Raw genomic sequence first — 16,567 nt, forward strand, 5'->3', positions numbered from 1 at the left:
TCAAATACATACAGTATGAGTCTGTTTGAAATTCAGGCTTAGTTTGTCGAGTACTGAACTGCACATATTTATTATATTACTTCTTATGAAGGTAACAGTAATGGAACAGTTGAGGATTAGTAAGATAATTGTTGAAGGCTCCAGACCAAACAAATCTACCATTTCTGGTATCTTTGATCGTTGCAATTTTTAATTTACTTTTTCAGGATTAATTTTGTGACTCCTTACTTTTCCAGAGTAGAGTCAAGGAAAGGAGGAAGAGGCAATATTTGTATGAAAAATGCTTGATAAATAATACATTTTAGAGCTCAAATACATATGTCATAAAAATGCTTGAAGACAAATCAGTGGATAACTTGGATGTCATCCTTAATTTTTTCCCTTTTTCCAGGTATGAGTGGCTGGACCCAAGCATCAAAAAGACAGAGTGGTCCCGGGAAGAGGAGGAGAAGCTGCTGCACTTGGCCAAGCTGATGCCAACCCAGTGGAGAACCATTGCCCCCATTATTGGGAGAACTGCTGCCCAGTGCTTGGAGCACTATGAATTTCTCCTGTGAGTTTCTGTTTGGCCAGAGGTGGAGATACTTGGAAAATCTGTGGAGTTTGCTGTAGGGATGGTGTGGAATTATTGTGGTTTCAAGTTGACTGAGTCCTTTTGTAAGGAAATCTTTAAGGATTGTTTCTTCTCACTCACTGTGTCTAGCTTGAAAGAAGAAGCTCCTGGAACCAGGAGAACAGGCTGCAATAGAGAGAGGTGTATATTTTCTTGCTCCTGGTCATCCTGGCTTAGAGGAGTATCAAGACTGATGCTTTTATTAGGCTTCCATTTCAGGTTTATTTGGGTAGTTTTGGCTGGCTGATCAGCAAGAGTGGATGTGTAAGAGAGGAAAAAAAAAAGAGACATCTCTGTATGAGAAGAGAAGGAAAGTGCTGTTTTCCTTTGTGACTTTTGGTAATTCTGGTGAGATTGGTTGAGTATAAAAGCATAATGGGAAACTTGATATTTTGTTTTGTCACACTGCTTGGATTCATGGTTTTATTGTTAAAGATTACCTGAGGAGATTTCCCTATTACAAGCTGTATCAGTATTGTATTTTATGTAATATTTTGATGTTCTGGTATGTTGGTTTCTTTCTCGTGTCTGATTTAAGATTATGTAACTGTACCACACTCATGAATTGTATAAGAAATGTAATGTATTGTCCACAGTACAATTACAGATTAGTTTTTTATAGTCAGTCTTTGGGGACATATATTATTGGAACAGATATTATTATGAGCCTGGGGCAAACAAAGAACCAGTGGTGAAATACCTACAATGTGTTTTTAGGGACAAAGCTGCTCAGAGAGACAACGAGGAAGAAACTGCTGATGATCCTCGGAAACTGAAACCTGGAGAAATCGATCCAAACCCAGAAACCAAACCAGCCAGGCCAGATCCCATTGACATGGATGAAGGTGGGTTAGGAGGTTGTTTACTGCTTTTGACAGAAATCTGATCTCTTTCATTTTTCTGTTTACTCAGCCTCTGTACCCTGGTTTCTTCTGTCTTTTTTTTCTCCATCCCCTGATCATTAATTTTCTTACAGGTTTTGTCTTACTTCTGTATCTGGCCAGTCAATTATACTTTTCCAGTTTTCCTTTTCTTAGTGTGTTCTGCCTCCTTATCTCTCATCTTCATCTCTTACAATGACTGACTGACCTTTGCTTTGACAACTGCTCTGCTTGTTTGCATTCAAAGTTGTGTATATTTGTCTTTTCCCATCAGCTCACACCTCTCAGATGAATCCATGCTGAAGCACTGGAAAACTACATGACTTTTTCTTTGCTTTGCACATAGCAGTGTTAAACTAACTGTTTACTAACTGTTAAACTGTTTTTTGTTAAACTAACAAATGAATATTTCTATATTCCATGAATGGATCAGTTTTAAACAGTCACAGGTTCACAAATACAACGGATGAAAATGCAATTAACAAGTTCTCAATATAATACTCTTAGATAAAGGTGTAAATGAAATTTTTCTTCCATTAATGTGGTCAGTTTGCCTCTTTATGTAAGTATTTTGATTCGCTGTAGGTATTAGTTGAATTGTTTTCAACATTAGGCTTTTTTCTAAAAGTCTTCATTTCATCTGGCCAATGATTTAGTAAATATATTGAGGCAACTTGAAGAAAACTAGTTTAGTGATGATGCAGAATGCCCTGTGAAAATATTGATTCATTCAGCTTTTAAAGATTGTTTTATGATCTCAATGTCACTTTTTTCCTTGCCCTCATCTTGTAAGTGCAAAGTCATATTTGTATTTATCTGTACTGTTGTAGATGAGCTTGAAATGCTGTCTGAAGCCAGAGCACGTCTGGCTAATACCCAAGGAAAAAAGGCCAAGAGGAAAGCCAGGGAGAAGCAGCTGGAAGAAGCTAGGTAAACTTTTGTTTGGTTTCATAAACTGGGACTGCTTTTCTTCCTCCTGCACTTTAAATCATATGATGTTACTGTTCCTTTAGACGTCTTGCTGCTCTCCAGAAAAGACGAGAACTTCGGGCTGCTGGGATTGAGATCCAGAAGAAAAGGAAAAAGAAGAGAGGTGTGGATTACAATGCAGAAATTCCATTTGAAAAGAAACCTGCCCCTGGTTTTTATGATACATCAGAGGAAAACTACCAGTCCCTGGATGCAGATTTCAGGAGGTTACGTCAGCAAGACCTGGATGGAGAATTAAGATCGTAAGTGTGTGTTATACTAAGGAGGGAATGGTATATTTGAAAAAAAAACAACCCATATATATGTGTGTTACCTGTATATATATATATATACACTTATGTATTTATATATTTTAATTATGTGGGCAGGAAATGTGTTTTCCATAGGACAGATATTAGTGCAGATTGATTCTACCTATTCAGTCTCCTGTATTTTTATCTTTCCAAAGGGTCCAGTTCACCTTTTATCTATAATCACCTTTTATCTTTCTACTAGTTTACCCTTTGGCTATGAGAATGAAGTTCCTCATGCATGTTCTTCCTCTTTAAATGGAAATGGTTTTTGAGGTTTGTTTTCTTTTAGCAGTTCATTTGCTTGTGTATTTACAGTCCTTTGTCTAAGTAATAGCCTTATTGAGATTGCTTACAGGAGTAGATTTTGCTTGTAGTATTACTTTTGATGGAATTGGTTTTAAGTTGAAGGTCCTTAAATGCTTAATTTCTCCCCACCCCTCAAAAAAATCCCCAAGCATGCAGCTGAGAAGTTAAATGGATCACGAGCAGTATGGTACAGATTTAATTCTACAGTTGTATTTCCCACTGCTTCTGCCAACTGCTTTTTACTGAGAGTCAGTCCAGTGCCTTGCACAGTTTGGTTTATTAACTTGTGAACTGATTTTTCTGTATGGCTCTTAATTCAGAAGGTCGGGCTGGAGCTTCAAACTGAAGCTTATAATGTCATAGTCTACCTCCACTGCTATTTGAAGAAAATACCATTTTTGCTAAATAGTCAAGAGAAGTTGGTTCCCATATCCCACAGAAAATGTTCATCTTCCCTTAGCTGTTGCTGGAGAAAAAGAGACTGTTCACATCTCCTTATTTTTACTGTCTCAGTTCTTGGCCTGACATTTTCCTCTTGCTCCAGTGACCCTGTTGATTGTAGTTGAAGCAGCCTAAGAGCTGGACCTGTTGGGTAATTCTACAATTTTGAAGCAGGTTCTGCTGCAAGATCTGCAGATCACATCTAATCACTGAACTTCTGCCCCTCAAGGTGCTTCACTCTTCCTGCAGCACATATCCAACTTTTGATTAGGGTGCTCTTTGTTTGTTTGGTTTACTTTGTAGCTGTTCTGTGTGTTCTGAAATGATTCTGTTGTCCACATGACAGGGAAAGGGAGGGAAGAGAGCGCAAAAAGGACAAGCAACATATGAAACGGAAAAAAGAGTCAGACTTGCCCTCAGCTATTCTGCAGACAAGTGGAGTGTCAGAATTTACCAAAAAAAGAAGTAAACTCGTGCTTCCAGCTCCTCAGGTGAGGTGTTCATTGATAATAAACAACTTATAAGTTGTGCCAAACAATGATTTCTGTTTTACCAAGTGGGGTTGTATCCTATCTCACTGTGCCTTGGGATTTTCTCTTTTAAAGATCTCTGATACTGAACTTGAAGAAGTTGTAAAAGTTGGCCAGGCCAGTGAGATTGCTCGCCAGACTGCTGAGGAATCTGGAATTACAAACTCAGCTTCCAGCACTCTTCTCTCTGAATATAATGTGACCAACAACAGCATAGCACTGAGGACTCCCAAAACTCCGGCAGCACAGGACAGGATCCTACAGGTAGAGCATCAATTTACAGAAGGAGTTCTTAGTTTTAGAGCAGTGGTTGACTGAAGGTGTAAGTACCACAGAAACATTCCTTGGATTGTGTGCAATACTGGGATTTGAACTGACACATGATCTCCAGGACACACTGAAGGGCACAGAAGTAGATCCTCTGCTACCTGATCGGTTGTCACTATGTTTCAGAACACTACCATACTTTTCCCTTTAATCATGTATTGCCTGAAGCTGTTAACCATTCTCCTAGTGTCTTCTGTAATTTCCCTTTCTCTTGGGTGTCTCTCAGTGTCGAATATATATTTATGAGTTCATGTCCTTAAAACAGTGTATTTTGTGTTGTTCAGCTTTTATTTCAGTTAACAAGTAATTAACTGCAACAATATTTTACTAGCGCTTGATTGGCTTAAAACCACTTAAGATAAAGTTTGCCAAAACATTCCTTTGCAACCTCCAAATTATATTTGTGTTACACTAATTGTGTGAGTGCCTGGATTTTTTTCAGAAACCAGTAGTGTTGGGTATTGTTTTGTTGAGTGTGGGGAAATGGCTAAATGGAATCGGTGTGGCTGGTGTGTAAAATAAACAAAATTCCACCCCAAAAATCCCACCTCGAAACAAAACCCACCCCAAACCTCATAATGAGCTGTATTTCAGCAGTTTCTTGATAGGAGAAAAGGGAAGGTTCCTGACTTTACAGATAATGATCTAAGTCTCTATGCAGTATTTGCAGGAATGGTCATGTTCATCTTCAAATGGAGTATTCTGATCCAAATTTATATCACAGTATTGTGCATATATGCACAGCTCTCTAGATGGATTAGTGTTCTGGTAGTATAATTTCTTCAGCTCATTTTCAGAGTGACTTAATTCTTCATTGTAACAAGGAAAAAGAAAATAAATATTAGGAGGATATTCATTAGAACCCAAATTGGGTCATGGACCAAAAATCAGAATAGTGACCATCTCTTTTGGACCATTCTCTTTGAAATGCAGCTTGGGTAACTTCATTGAATTTGGATTTCAGAGTGTAAGTGTACTCTTCCCTCTGAAAATCAGATTCCTTGGGATGACTGGAGTATTCAGTCACTAATAAATCTTTTAGATCTATAGAGTCTGGCAAACTGAAAGAAGTTGAAACAATAAGTAGCCCACTCATTTTTGCAACTCCAGTTTATAATATATTTTATTGGAAATGAAGATTCAAATCCCTTTCAGTGTTTGTAAATATCAGTGTATGGGTGTTAAAGTTTTGAACTTTTAAACATTTTCCACAAACTGATGTTCAAATGACTCTTCAGCTTTTTTTACTGCTACTGAACCTGTTAAACATGTAGCAGAGTGTGACTGTGAATGTTGTAGTCAAACACTGCATGTTTTCTGTTACACAGGAAGCCCAGAATCTGATGGCACTCACCAATGTGGATACCCCCCTGAAAGGAGGTCTGAATACTCCTTTGCATGAAAGTGACTTTTCAGGGGTAACACCACAGAAACAGGTTGTTCAGACTCCAAATACTGTGCTTTCCACACCTTTCAGGTAAACAGACTCCTTTTCTGATGGGTGCTTGGGTGGGTGTGTATCTGTTTGGAGGTGGGTGGACAGAGCACATTTTGATGTGTGAGGTAATAGCTCATGATCAGTCCTTCAAAACAGATTTTAATTCGCTTTTATTCGAAGCCCTTGTTGTACAAATTTCTCCTTCTCCATGTCTTTAGAAAGCTCAACCATGTCCTCTTCATTTGTATTCATACAGTGTATGGCTCAGTGGAGTTTTGGTCCAAAATGTGGCTTTCTGTGGTCTGGAGCAATATAAAATATACTGGGGTAATACAGGAGTATAAATAGTAAGATGGAGAGTCATTCTGTGTGTGGATCCTGGCCTTTCCAAAGTATTACCTCGGAGTCAAAGGTGTGGGAGGTCCCTTAGCCAAACCCACACTGAATTTTTGAAAAGCTGGAGTAAATATTTTATAAGCCATATATATCCAAAATAAAATATTTCTTATATTGCCAGTCTAAATAGTACAGAATTGCTGGTTTAACTCTTACAGTGGGTCCTGAACAAATATATATCCCACAAATGCCAAATACCATACAGCTAAAACATGTTACACTTGGTACATTTTGTCTGTCAGGTTTTTCTACTTAGGTTCTAATTTTACTTGTATCATGCTAGTAGGAAAAGTGGAGAATGACATAAAAAGGACCTTTATGGCAGCTGTTCCAAAGCAGCTTTATTTTGTTTAGAAGCTGTGTGCAAAAGCCCTACTCTTTTAATTAAAAGAGCAGCTATGAAGCAATGAATCCTTTTTTTGGAGATCTATTGGTGTCAGTGTGGTGCAGAAAGAATGTAGAATTTGGCCTGGAGTGATCTGGCTGTTTATTTGGGTTATTTTATATTTAAAAATGTAAAGACATTCTGATTTTGTTGTTTGACTGAGATTTTTGTTTGTGGTGGGTTTTTAGCGTCTGAAGTTCAGAATTGCCCATGTTATTATGGTGCCTGTGTATCAGCTTGGCTTGCTCACAGAAGTGCTCTATCAGTGGGAAAATCCAAGACCTTGAGCAGAGGGAAAAATAAATCCATCCGTGGAGTGGCACAGGGTTCATGTAGTAGGTCATTGGGATAGAGAACAATAGTCCTTCCCAATCTCAAGGAGAAGCTGAGGCCCACAAAATCTAAGACTTAGTCCATTCTTCCTATTCACAGGTGCTTAGAAGTAATTACTGTAATGTAATTACTCCTTCAAGTGTCAGTGAAAGCAAAGAGGCATCTTGAGGGTGATTCATTCGGTTGTAAGATGGGAGAGCTGTTGAGCCGGATGATTCTGGAGTGAATGAGCTGCCCAGGTGCTGGGGAAGTCAGAGCTTGCAATTCAGTCCTGATACTGTATCCCGGGATAATGCCTGGTGACTGGGAATCTCTTCTCTCAAAAGCAGCAGTGGGAGTTTGTGTTGGTGTAGTTCCTGAAGCTTCTCTCAACATAATGATGTGTCTGCATTTTAGCTTGTCAGGTCCTTGGTTACACCTTGGCAGGTTTAAACAATGTGTTTTTTGGATTCTTCTAATTGCACATCACAGTTTCACTGCCTCCCAAGAAAAAACTCTAAGTGGAGTGTATTGACTGTGTTTATGTAACATTTTCCAGCATTCAGACTTCAAGTAGAGCTCTTTAGGGAAAAAAGTACTGACTAACTACACTTCTCTAGAACACCCTCTCAGGGATCAGAGAGTTTAACTCCTCGAGGAGGGCTAACTCCCAAACCTGCACTTGGCACAACTCCTGGAAGAACTCCACTGCGGGATAAACTGAACATCAACCCAGAGGAGGGAATGGCAGATTACAGTGACCCATCTTATGCAAAACAAATGGTAAGAAGTACTTAAGCAGTGGAATTCAGTGCTCTGTAATTTGCAGGATTTTTAATTTTCATCTGCGGAACAGAATTTTATTTTATAATAAAAGCAAGTGTTACTTCTTCCACCTGTCTACAGGTCTGTCCTCATCACATGATAAAATCAAATCTTTATGTGCAAGAATAGAAATCTTGCCACTTAGAGTGGCTTTCAGTGTGCTCAGTAAAGCACTCTAAAGCTGTTTGTCAAAGAAGACAGTTAAGTTTCCATCCTACTTGTATCTTCGAAGCTGAGTAGAAAATATATATCGAGCAAAGATTGGTTTTTCTTGCAATCCTGCACAGCCCTCAAATCCCTTGTCATTTTGGCTTCCCCATTTACCTACAGGGCCTTTTCATCAGTCTGTTGTGTTGACAACACTGAGCTAAAGGAGTTTAATTTTTGCCATTAGGAGCACTTGGATTTGAGATGTGCAGTAATCTGAGTCCCATCCAGATTCTTTCATCACCTTTGGCAACAGATGTTTCCATTCTTGGAGATGCAGCCAGATGGACCCTGCCAATTAGACTTGATATAAAAGGACCTATCCCTAATAGGGAGCACCTTGGGAAACTCCTTTTATGTGGCTGATTCTGCAGCCTCAGCTGTGGCTTTGGATATCTCCCACCTGAGCTATTGACAGTTCTCTTTTTGGCCTAGGTGAGGATATCCACTCCAGGTTTTTGGCTAGTTTTCACAAAAATAACTCAAGTTCAGAATTTCAGATTTCCTCTTGACTTGAAGGAGTCCCTTCCAACTCAGAATATTCTGAGAATATCTGAGAAGTTTTATTGGATGTCTGTGATTCTGTCCTAGCATTTTTATAGTAAAAAGGCTTTTTGTTGCTAGAAGGAAAACTGGGATTTCAGTTTCCTGATGGACTCTGCTGGTGCTTTCTGGCTTTGCAGCAGACTAAGATGGACAGGTGATATTAGTAGTGTACTGTTCTATCTGCTGATGTAGGTGATTGGATTGCACCTCAGTGCTTCCAGAAGCATCACATCTTCCTGCTGTTCCAACAGGAGAGAGAGTCTCGTGAGCACCTGCGCATGGGACTCATGGCCCTCCCTGCCCCAAAGAACGACTTTGAGATTGTGTTACCCGAAAATGCAGAAAAAGAGCTTGAAGAACATGAAGTAGATGAAACCTTTGTAGAAGATGCTGCTGATATAGAAGCCCGCAAACAGGTTGGTGTGTGTGAGATGTGGATACAGCCTTTTGTTTAAAATAAAACGTGTTCTTTGTATGGTTCCTGTAGTTCAGTGGAAACTTCTTCTACAGGATAACAAAGGGGAGTGTACCTGTTTCCTTTGCTGCCATCAGAATATACGTACACAGAATAAATCAGTTTTCTCTCTAAATCCTATTCTTAATTTGTTAATGTTACATATCACATAACATTTTCTATGATGAAATGTCTTTGAGTTTTGTTCCCCAGAAGGTAAAAATGTGATAGAGGCACATGCTTGATTTTAAGCACGTGAGAATTGTGCTTTTTTTTTTTTTTCCCAGTTAGTTTTAGGTTATCCTCTCAAGGCTGAAAGTTGCTGAAATGCAAATTCAGGCAGGCTGGTGGCACACAGAATGAAATGTGCCATGCAGTGAATTGGTACCTTTGACTTGTACCACAGGATTACCCAGACAGCCAAGTTGTGAATGTGTCCCTGTTGTTTTGTTTTGTTTAAGAATCAAGGAAGGCTAAGAATCAATACTTGATTTTATTTAAGAATCAAGGATAAAGTACTAGCTTAAATTCTACCAGTTAAATGATTGTACTGGCCAGTACTTAGAGACACTTCAAATTTTTATAACAACAGTCCCTTTTCCATTTATTGCTTATCCTAATTTTTGTGATGCAAATACCTTCAAATAAATGGGTTTTTTGACTCCAGAGAGGTTTTTGCCTATGTCTGTGCCTTGACAAGGGAACAAAATATTTTAAAAAATCCTATGCTTTGTTATCTTTGAATAGGATAAACATTTCCCAGAATTTGATTCCTAGCATGCCCCATTTGGAGAGGAACATGTTATATACCTGTATATGTATGTCTTGTGCATAAAAAGTCTGAATAAATATTAGTAATTTATATTTTTATAACAGAGAAAGAATTTGAGTTGTACCATCATACAGGAGAGGCTTCCTGCCTTTTCAAGTGAAGATGTGATGTGCTGGGATTAGAACATGGAAGATCTTGGTCATTGTTCCTGAAGTTTCATACAACACTGACTTTTCATGTTATTTATTGCCTAAAAGTGTATTGTAAAGAGAACTCATGTTTTTACACTTTGACAAGTATTGCTTTAGTGAAAAACATACATACTTAAAGTCATTGAAGATGACAAGTAGAGTCCTGGCTGTAAATTTAAGAGTCTTTCTTTTCCTGATGGATTTCATGTCTGGAGAGTTAGAGCAGTTGTCAAACTTGATGTGGAGAAATGTGTAAAGAATGATGGAGTTGGGGCTGAAAGAGAGCTTGATGGCTGGAAATGAGTTTGGAAGATCTCTTTTCTTGGAGTTAGTCTGCTGTGCTCTTCCCATTCACTTTAGAGGCAGTAAATTATGTTGTCATCACATTATTTAGCTCTGGCTTCATAACATGAAGTCTTTATTCTTTAAGGAATCTTCACTGCATTAATCAATTAGTTTTTATATCATATACATTTCTAGGAAGCATCTGATTGTGTTACAGTAGCTGGAATAACTCTTGGCTTGTTTGTGTAGGCCCTCCGGGAAGCAGAGCGTGCCAAGGAGCTGAAGAGAATGCACAAAGCTGTGCAGAAGAATCTACCACGGCCCTCAGAAGTAAGTGGAAACAAAATTCACTCTTAAAGAAAGAAAAAAAAAGAAATAAAGATTTTAACCATTATAGGAGAAAATACAGTCTAAGTAGATCATGAGAAAGTGAAATCTTTATTTAAGTGTACTGATTTCAGCTTGAAGGGAAACTCACAGCAAAGTCGTCATCTCCACAAATGTTCAGATTGCTGTATGTGTATCACACCACAAGGGATTTTGGTACCTGTTCTCCAGGGCTTAGCTGATACATAAAATATATACTTGAGTGGAGATCTATGAACTTAATGTGATCTTTGGTGTATATGATGTTTATTAACTTTCTTTTTATTCCTGGGCAGGTTAATGAAACAATACTGAGACCCTTGAATGTGGAACCACCTCTAACAGACTTGCAGAAAAGTGAAGAGCTAATAAAGAAAGAGATGATTACTATGCTCCATTTTGATCTTTTACACCACCCATTTGGAGAACAGCTTAGTGGTAAGAAAGGGAAAGGCCCAGGATTTGGAAGCAACAATGCGGAGCACATGGCTTACTTGGAACAAAATCCTTATGAGAAGTTCTCTAAAGAGGATCTCAAGAAGGTGAGAACTATGTGGCCTAAAGAGACCTAATATCTCCTTATTGACATCGTACTGTAATCTTACAAAAAAAAGGAGAATCCAAGCCTGCACAGAATTCAGTTAGGAGATCTCCAGAGGGCTGTATGAAGAGCTGTAATCATAGAATCGTTGAGATTGGAAAAGACCTCTAAGATAATCAAGTTCAATCATCCAGCACTGCCAAGTATTAAGTAAGGATAAGTTATGAAGTTATTAAGTGAGGACAATTTAGGTGCACATTCTCTTTTCTGTGAGTTGATGTTAATCTGGGCACACAGCAGATTGGTGGGGATGCTGTATTTACCCGTAGACATTGTTATTTAGATACAATTTTGAATATGCTTATCATTTTAAGTAAGGGTAGGAGCTGTAATACCCCAGTAGTTACCAAATTCTACTTCTTTGTTTCTGTTTAGGGTTAAATCATTGAGGCTTTAACTAGGTGTGCAATCCACCATCTGCTGCCTCTGTATTTTATTAATCCAGAATTGCAAAGCACTTTTTTTAAAGCAGTGCAGACTAAATAGGGCAGTGGTATCAGCTTGTAACTTGGAGCAGGAAATCAAGTTGTTTAATTATGCTTGTCAGGCTTGATCCAGGAGAGCTGTGCTGGTGCAGAGCCTGCTGGGCTGTGGCAGCTGATCTGACAGCATACCTGGTTGCAGAAGTGCTGAGCAGGCACAATGGTTGCTGGCTGGAATGAGTGGGTGTTCTGGGCACTCTGTCCTGTTTTGCATTGTGATCCCAAGTTAAACAGCAGCCCTGGACCAGGGTTCCGGTTCGGAGTGTTCAGTTATTTAAGCAGCTACAGATGTTGCCTTTTGCTGCCAAGTGACAGGCAGGCAGTTCAGGCACACAGGGCTGTGGTTTGGGTCTTTCAAAAGAGCCTCACCTGTGAAGCTGTGCCAGTGACCTTTGACCAAATGCTTACAGGAATAAAAGTGAGTGGAAAGGACAAACTCACGTGCCACCAAGTCGTCTGTTTTATGCAGAGTCCTGCTTTCTGAGACCTGTGCTCTGACAGGAGGTCTAGTGTCTCTACACCTAAATCCCTTATTATTTTCAAGTGACTCTAAAGATACACAAGCATTCTCCTTGACCATATCTGACCAGTGAATCGAGCCTAAAATGACAAACACTGAACAGTATGTACTTCCAATTTGCTGTTAAAAGAAAAATTTTACTTGAAGATTTCTTACTAGGAGAAGTTAAAGATGGAAAATACCGTTAGATCATGAATTTCACTGCCCTGCCAGTGTCAGATTGTTCCCTTAGGAATGCTCTCCAATTGCTTTCTCTGGTTGTTTTGAAGTTCAGCAAGAATAAGGTTTTCTGTCACTTCCCTTAGAGACTATTACACGGTCCAGTAGCTTTTATCTGGAAACTTTCTTCAGAGTCCCTGGAAATTCTGTCTCCTAACTGATGGGCAGAAGTTCTTTTGCATCCTTGCTCCTGCTTACTCTTTAACATTCAGCATAATATTCCCTCTTTGTCTAAAAGCCAGTTCAAACCAAGAATTTTTCCTATCTCTCTGCTCTCATCTGGGGCTTGTTTATTTTTCTTTACTTCCATTTGTTTTTAGAACAACTTCCTCCTAAAATCCCTATACAGAATGCTCTTTTCTTTTCCTGATGTGTAGTGTCTTTTGGGGAGGATTAGCAGTGGTGCTGAGCACAGTGTGCTGAGCTCTTAGGGATGGGGAACTCATCAGTGTCACAACTAAATAGCCTTAAGTAGTTCCTCACAGTGTACTAATAGAGGCTAATTGAAAGAGAACCTTTATAAGAGTCAGCTTTGTCAGGTGTGGTTAGATGATTCCTATTTTATCTGTCTTGACCATCAAGGACAAGGAATTAATTTTCCTTTCCCTGAGATCATCTGATCTGGTGATGCCTGACTTACTTCCTGGGCAATATGCTGTTATAAAATATAATGTCTGCTTGAAGATACTGACTGCTGATATGGATATTTTTGATGCACATGCAAATCCTGTTGAAAGAGAGGACGTGGCCATGCACTTAGAACCAATGAAATCCAGATCAGCAAATATATTTTAGCTTTTTGATTACAAATAAATTCAGATGGACCTGGATGCTTGTGTAGTTTTGTGGGCCAGGCTCTTTGTCAGAAATAGTAAGAGTTGTGAGAACAACTCAAATCGTTTCAGTTCACTGTAAGTTACTTTTTAAGCTGGAAAGAGCAGAGTGTTCATATCTCACTAGTTCTCTAGCCACAGAATGTGTTCAGAGGAGTGTTTCCTGCAGTGGAGCTTACACAGCTCGCCCCTTACTGTTTAGACTTGACTTTCCAGGTTGTGTGGACAAGGGCAAGCAAAAGGAAATGAAAAGTGATTTTTGTTTCACAGAACAGCTGCTTCTGTCTGTACAGTTCTCCCTCCCCTCAAGGTCCTTGCTTTTATCTCTGTTCTTCTGCAGCAAGATGAAGTATCTTGCTGTGCCACAGCTTTCATTAGCCACGGCAGAGTGGTGTCAGGCTTGGCCAAATTATATAAAATGAGGGATAGTTGCACTGTGAGCAGTCTCCCAGCCTGGGTTTCATTTATAATCCACAGCATCTGTCTTTGATTTCATAGTTAGCTTAACCTGGTGGTGAGCTTTTAGTATGAAAGGAAAAGCTGCCCCCATGAGTTGCACATTGAAGGATTGAAAAGAAGAAGAATTTTCTTGTATCCTGTGTACTGTAACTGCAATTTATTTCTCATCCTTTCCCAACAGGCACAAGATCTACTGGCACAAGAGATGGAAGTGGTAAAGCAAGGAATGGGGCATGGAGAGCTGTCAAGTGAAGCTTATAACCAGGTGTGGGAAGAATGTTACAGCCAAGTGTTGTACCTGCCTGGACAGAGCCGATACACGAGGGCCAACTTGGCCAGCAAAAAAGACAGGATAGAGTCACTTGAAAAGAGACTTGAGGTCAGTGTCACTTTTTTTCCTGTTTTTTGCACCTGCTTTTGGGGTTTTTTTTAGAGTTTCTCTCCTTGTGTTTAGTTTCTTTTTTCTATGTAAGAGAGGTTCCTGTATAAATCAGTCAGGTGTTTTGGTGGGATTCCTTTGAAAAGGTCATTGAAGCTGTAGCACAGCTCATCTCACCCACTTTATTCTCATCTGGAGAGAAAGTCAGGTTCTGCTTTCGTAATTCCATGTGGACTTTTTTATTGTTTTCCTAATCTCCACTGTTAACAGATCAGATACCTGATCTTTCTAGCTTTGCACTTTGCTCCTAATAGTGACCAGTATGAGATATTTTAGATAAAGATGCTTAAAACCAACATTTCTGGATCAAAACTCCTTTCAAGTTCTCTTTCCAACTTAACATTTGGTTTCTGATTGACTATGACATAAACGAAGGTCCAGATAGTCCTGAATTCCTGCCAGACTGGCATCCTTTGGCAATTCCAGTGATTCCCTCCAAAAAGAAAACGATGGGTGTTTGTGGTCCCATTCCACTTTATCAGACCCTTTCCCTGTGCCCTCTCTAGAGCTTCACTCAAACACTCCACACAAAACCCCACAAAATAGCATTTATGATAACAAGTGAGCTGATTTGAAATGGTTTCTTCCCACAGAACATGTGTTTGTTCTGACTTGCAGTAAGTCACTAAATGTTTTCCAAAATACCGTTTTAGCCTAAAAGTCTCTTTAAATTCTGCAGGCATCAGATTATTTTGTTCCATGGTAAAAGGAAACTTTACCAAAAAAGTTTTTCTGTGTTTAACATCAACATAGCTACTGTTACTAGAAGTAACCCCCCCCCCCAACAGCTGTTGCCACAGAAAAACATGAGAGAGGCCAGAAAGGCTGAATTTTCACTTGATTCATACACATGAAACACAGTGTGAAGGTGTTTTGTGAAGCCTGTCAGTCAAGAATGTCATCCAGGTATAGACTCAGTAGTTGTTTGTCAACCTCTCAGGCCAGGAGCAGTTCACCTGTGTGTACAGTGGTAGTAAGGGTTTAGTAGGAACGGCAGAGCCCTTGTTGTGCTGCTGCTCCCCCAGCAGAGAGCACCATTGCCTTGCCCAACGCTGCCCAGCTCTCACTCTGCTCTGCTTCCCTGAAACTGCTGTCAGAGCACAGCCTGGCTGTGCATGGCACTGCGGCCAGGTGGGCACCATGCCAGGAATCAGAGGGCTGCACCTAATTTGTGTACAAATGCTTTTGAAATTTAAATATCTCAGGCCCAAAACGACATTAGAAGGGCGTTACTAAAGTTGCAAAGTCAAACAGTCCAAGTTAGGGAATGCACAGCCTTAATTTGCCTATGCATGTGCTTTATGAGACAGTCTTTAATTTTGTGATTGCAGCCCTAGTTTTTCCACAGACTCATTTGCTGCACAGGGTGGATGGTACTTGCTTAATGAGTAGCTCTTGAATATTTTGTTTTCTCTTTATTGTTCAGTGTGTGGCCCTGTGCCTTTATGCTGTGTACTGTTTCTCCAGTCTAAATTGGTTACTTCTGTGTGGGCTTTCTTATGCTGTTGATCTCTGTCCATCTTTTCCCAATATTTGAATGAGTAGTTGGTGGTGGAATGCTTATTAAGGATACTGAAGCAAAGTAAGTCAGGTCAAGTCATCTGTTCATCAGATTCCTGTATGTTTGTTCTAAGTGTTTGTTGCTCTATAGTCACAAGACAGTCACCCAGGAAGCAAAATATAAATCAGAGGTCTTGCCAAAAAAAGTAAAATTGGTTTTTATTTGCTGCCAACATTTGCATGGGACTCTGTGGAACACACTGAACAAAATCCATTGAGCTGTGTCCCATCAGGTCAGGGAGGCAATCCTGCCCCTCTGCTCAGTCCTGGTGAGGCACATCTGCAGTGCTGTGTCCAGTTCTGGGCTCCTCATCACAAGAGAGACGTGGAGCTCCAGGAGCTCTATGTGGAGGGTGACAAAGATGATGAAGGGACTGGAGCATCTCTGATGAAGAAAGGCTGGGGGAGCTGGGGCTGTTCAGCCTCGGGAGGAGGCTGAGAGGGGACTTCATCCATGTCTGTCAGTGCCTGCAGGGAGGGGGCAGAGGATGGACCAGGTTCTGCTCAGGGATGCCCAGCAATGGGACAAGAGGCCATGGACAGAAACTGATGGTCAGGAAGTTCTACCTGAATGTGAGGAAAAACTTCTTTCCTGTGCAGTGACTGAGCACTGGAACAGGTTGCCCAGAGAGTTTGTAGAGTCTTCCTCACTGGAGATATTCCAGAACCATCTGGCCAAAATCCTGTGCCAAGTGCTCTGGGATGACCCTGCTTGAGCAGGGAGGTTGGACCAGGTGACCCACTGTGGTCCCCTCCAGCCTGACTCATTCTGTGATTCTGTGACAACAATCAGTCGCTGCAATCATGGGATTCTCTCCCTAATGCAGCTGCATCACTTGGGAGCTCAGAGTGCTGCTGGATGAGGCTGATGGCTTGGTGCACTTCCACACATAATC

At 40.1% G+C, this 16,567-nt stretch overlaps 1 protein-coding gene across 3 annotated transcripts in view; it reads left to right on the top strand.

The window, feature by feature from the left end:
* The window catches only part of CDC5L (cell division cycle 5 like), a 31,368-nt gene that overhangs the window by 3,784 nt on the left and 11,017 nt on the right, over positions 1 to 16,567 (top strand). Inside the window, exons 3-14 of one of the 3 annotated variants that reach the window (XM_027663387.1) lie at positions 392 to 553; positions 1,331 to 1,458; positions 2,325 to 2,424; positions 2,508 to 2,726; positions 3,871 to 4,015; positions 4,130 to 4,318; positions 5,710 to 5,858; positions 7,533 to 7,695; positions 8,742 to 8,906; positions 10,442 to 10,522; positions 10,855 to 11,100; positions 13,854 to 14,051. In XM_027663387.1, the coding sequence (XP_027519188.1) occupies positions 392 to 553; positions 1,331 to 1,458; positions 2,325 to 2,424; positions 2,508 to 2,726; positions 3,871 to 4,015; positions 4,130 to 4,318; positions 5,710 to 5,858; positions 7,533 to 7,695; positions 8,742 to 8,906; positions 10,442 to 10,522; positions 10,855 to 11,100; positions 13,854 to 14,051 (1,945 nt within the window). The remainder of the gene's footprint in view (positions 1 to 391; positions 554 to 1,330; positions 1,459 to 2,324; positions 2,425 to 2,507; positions 2,727 to 3,870; positions 4,016 to 4,129; positions 4,319 to 5,709; positions 5,859 to 7,532; positions 7,696 to 8,741; positions 8,907 to 10,441; positions 10,523 to 10,854; positions 11,101 to 13,853; positions 14,052 to 16,567) is intronic. The other 2 variants (XM_027663388.1, XM_027663389.1) reach the window with 2 other exon arrangements.

This window comes from Corapipo altera, unplaced genomic scaffold, assembly GCF_003945725.1.
Source record: "Corapipo altera isolate COAL_440 unplaced genomic scaffold, ASM394572v1 116, whole genome shotgun sequence".
Classification (NCBI taxonomy): domain Eukaryota; kingdom Metazoa; phylum Chordata; class Aves; order Passeriformes; family Pipridae; genus Corapipo; species Corapipo altera.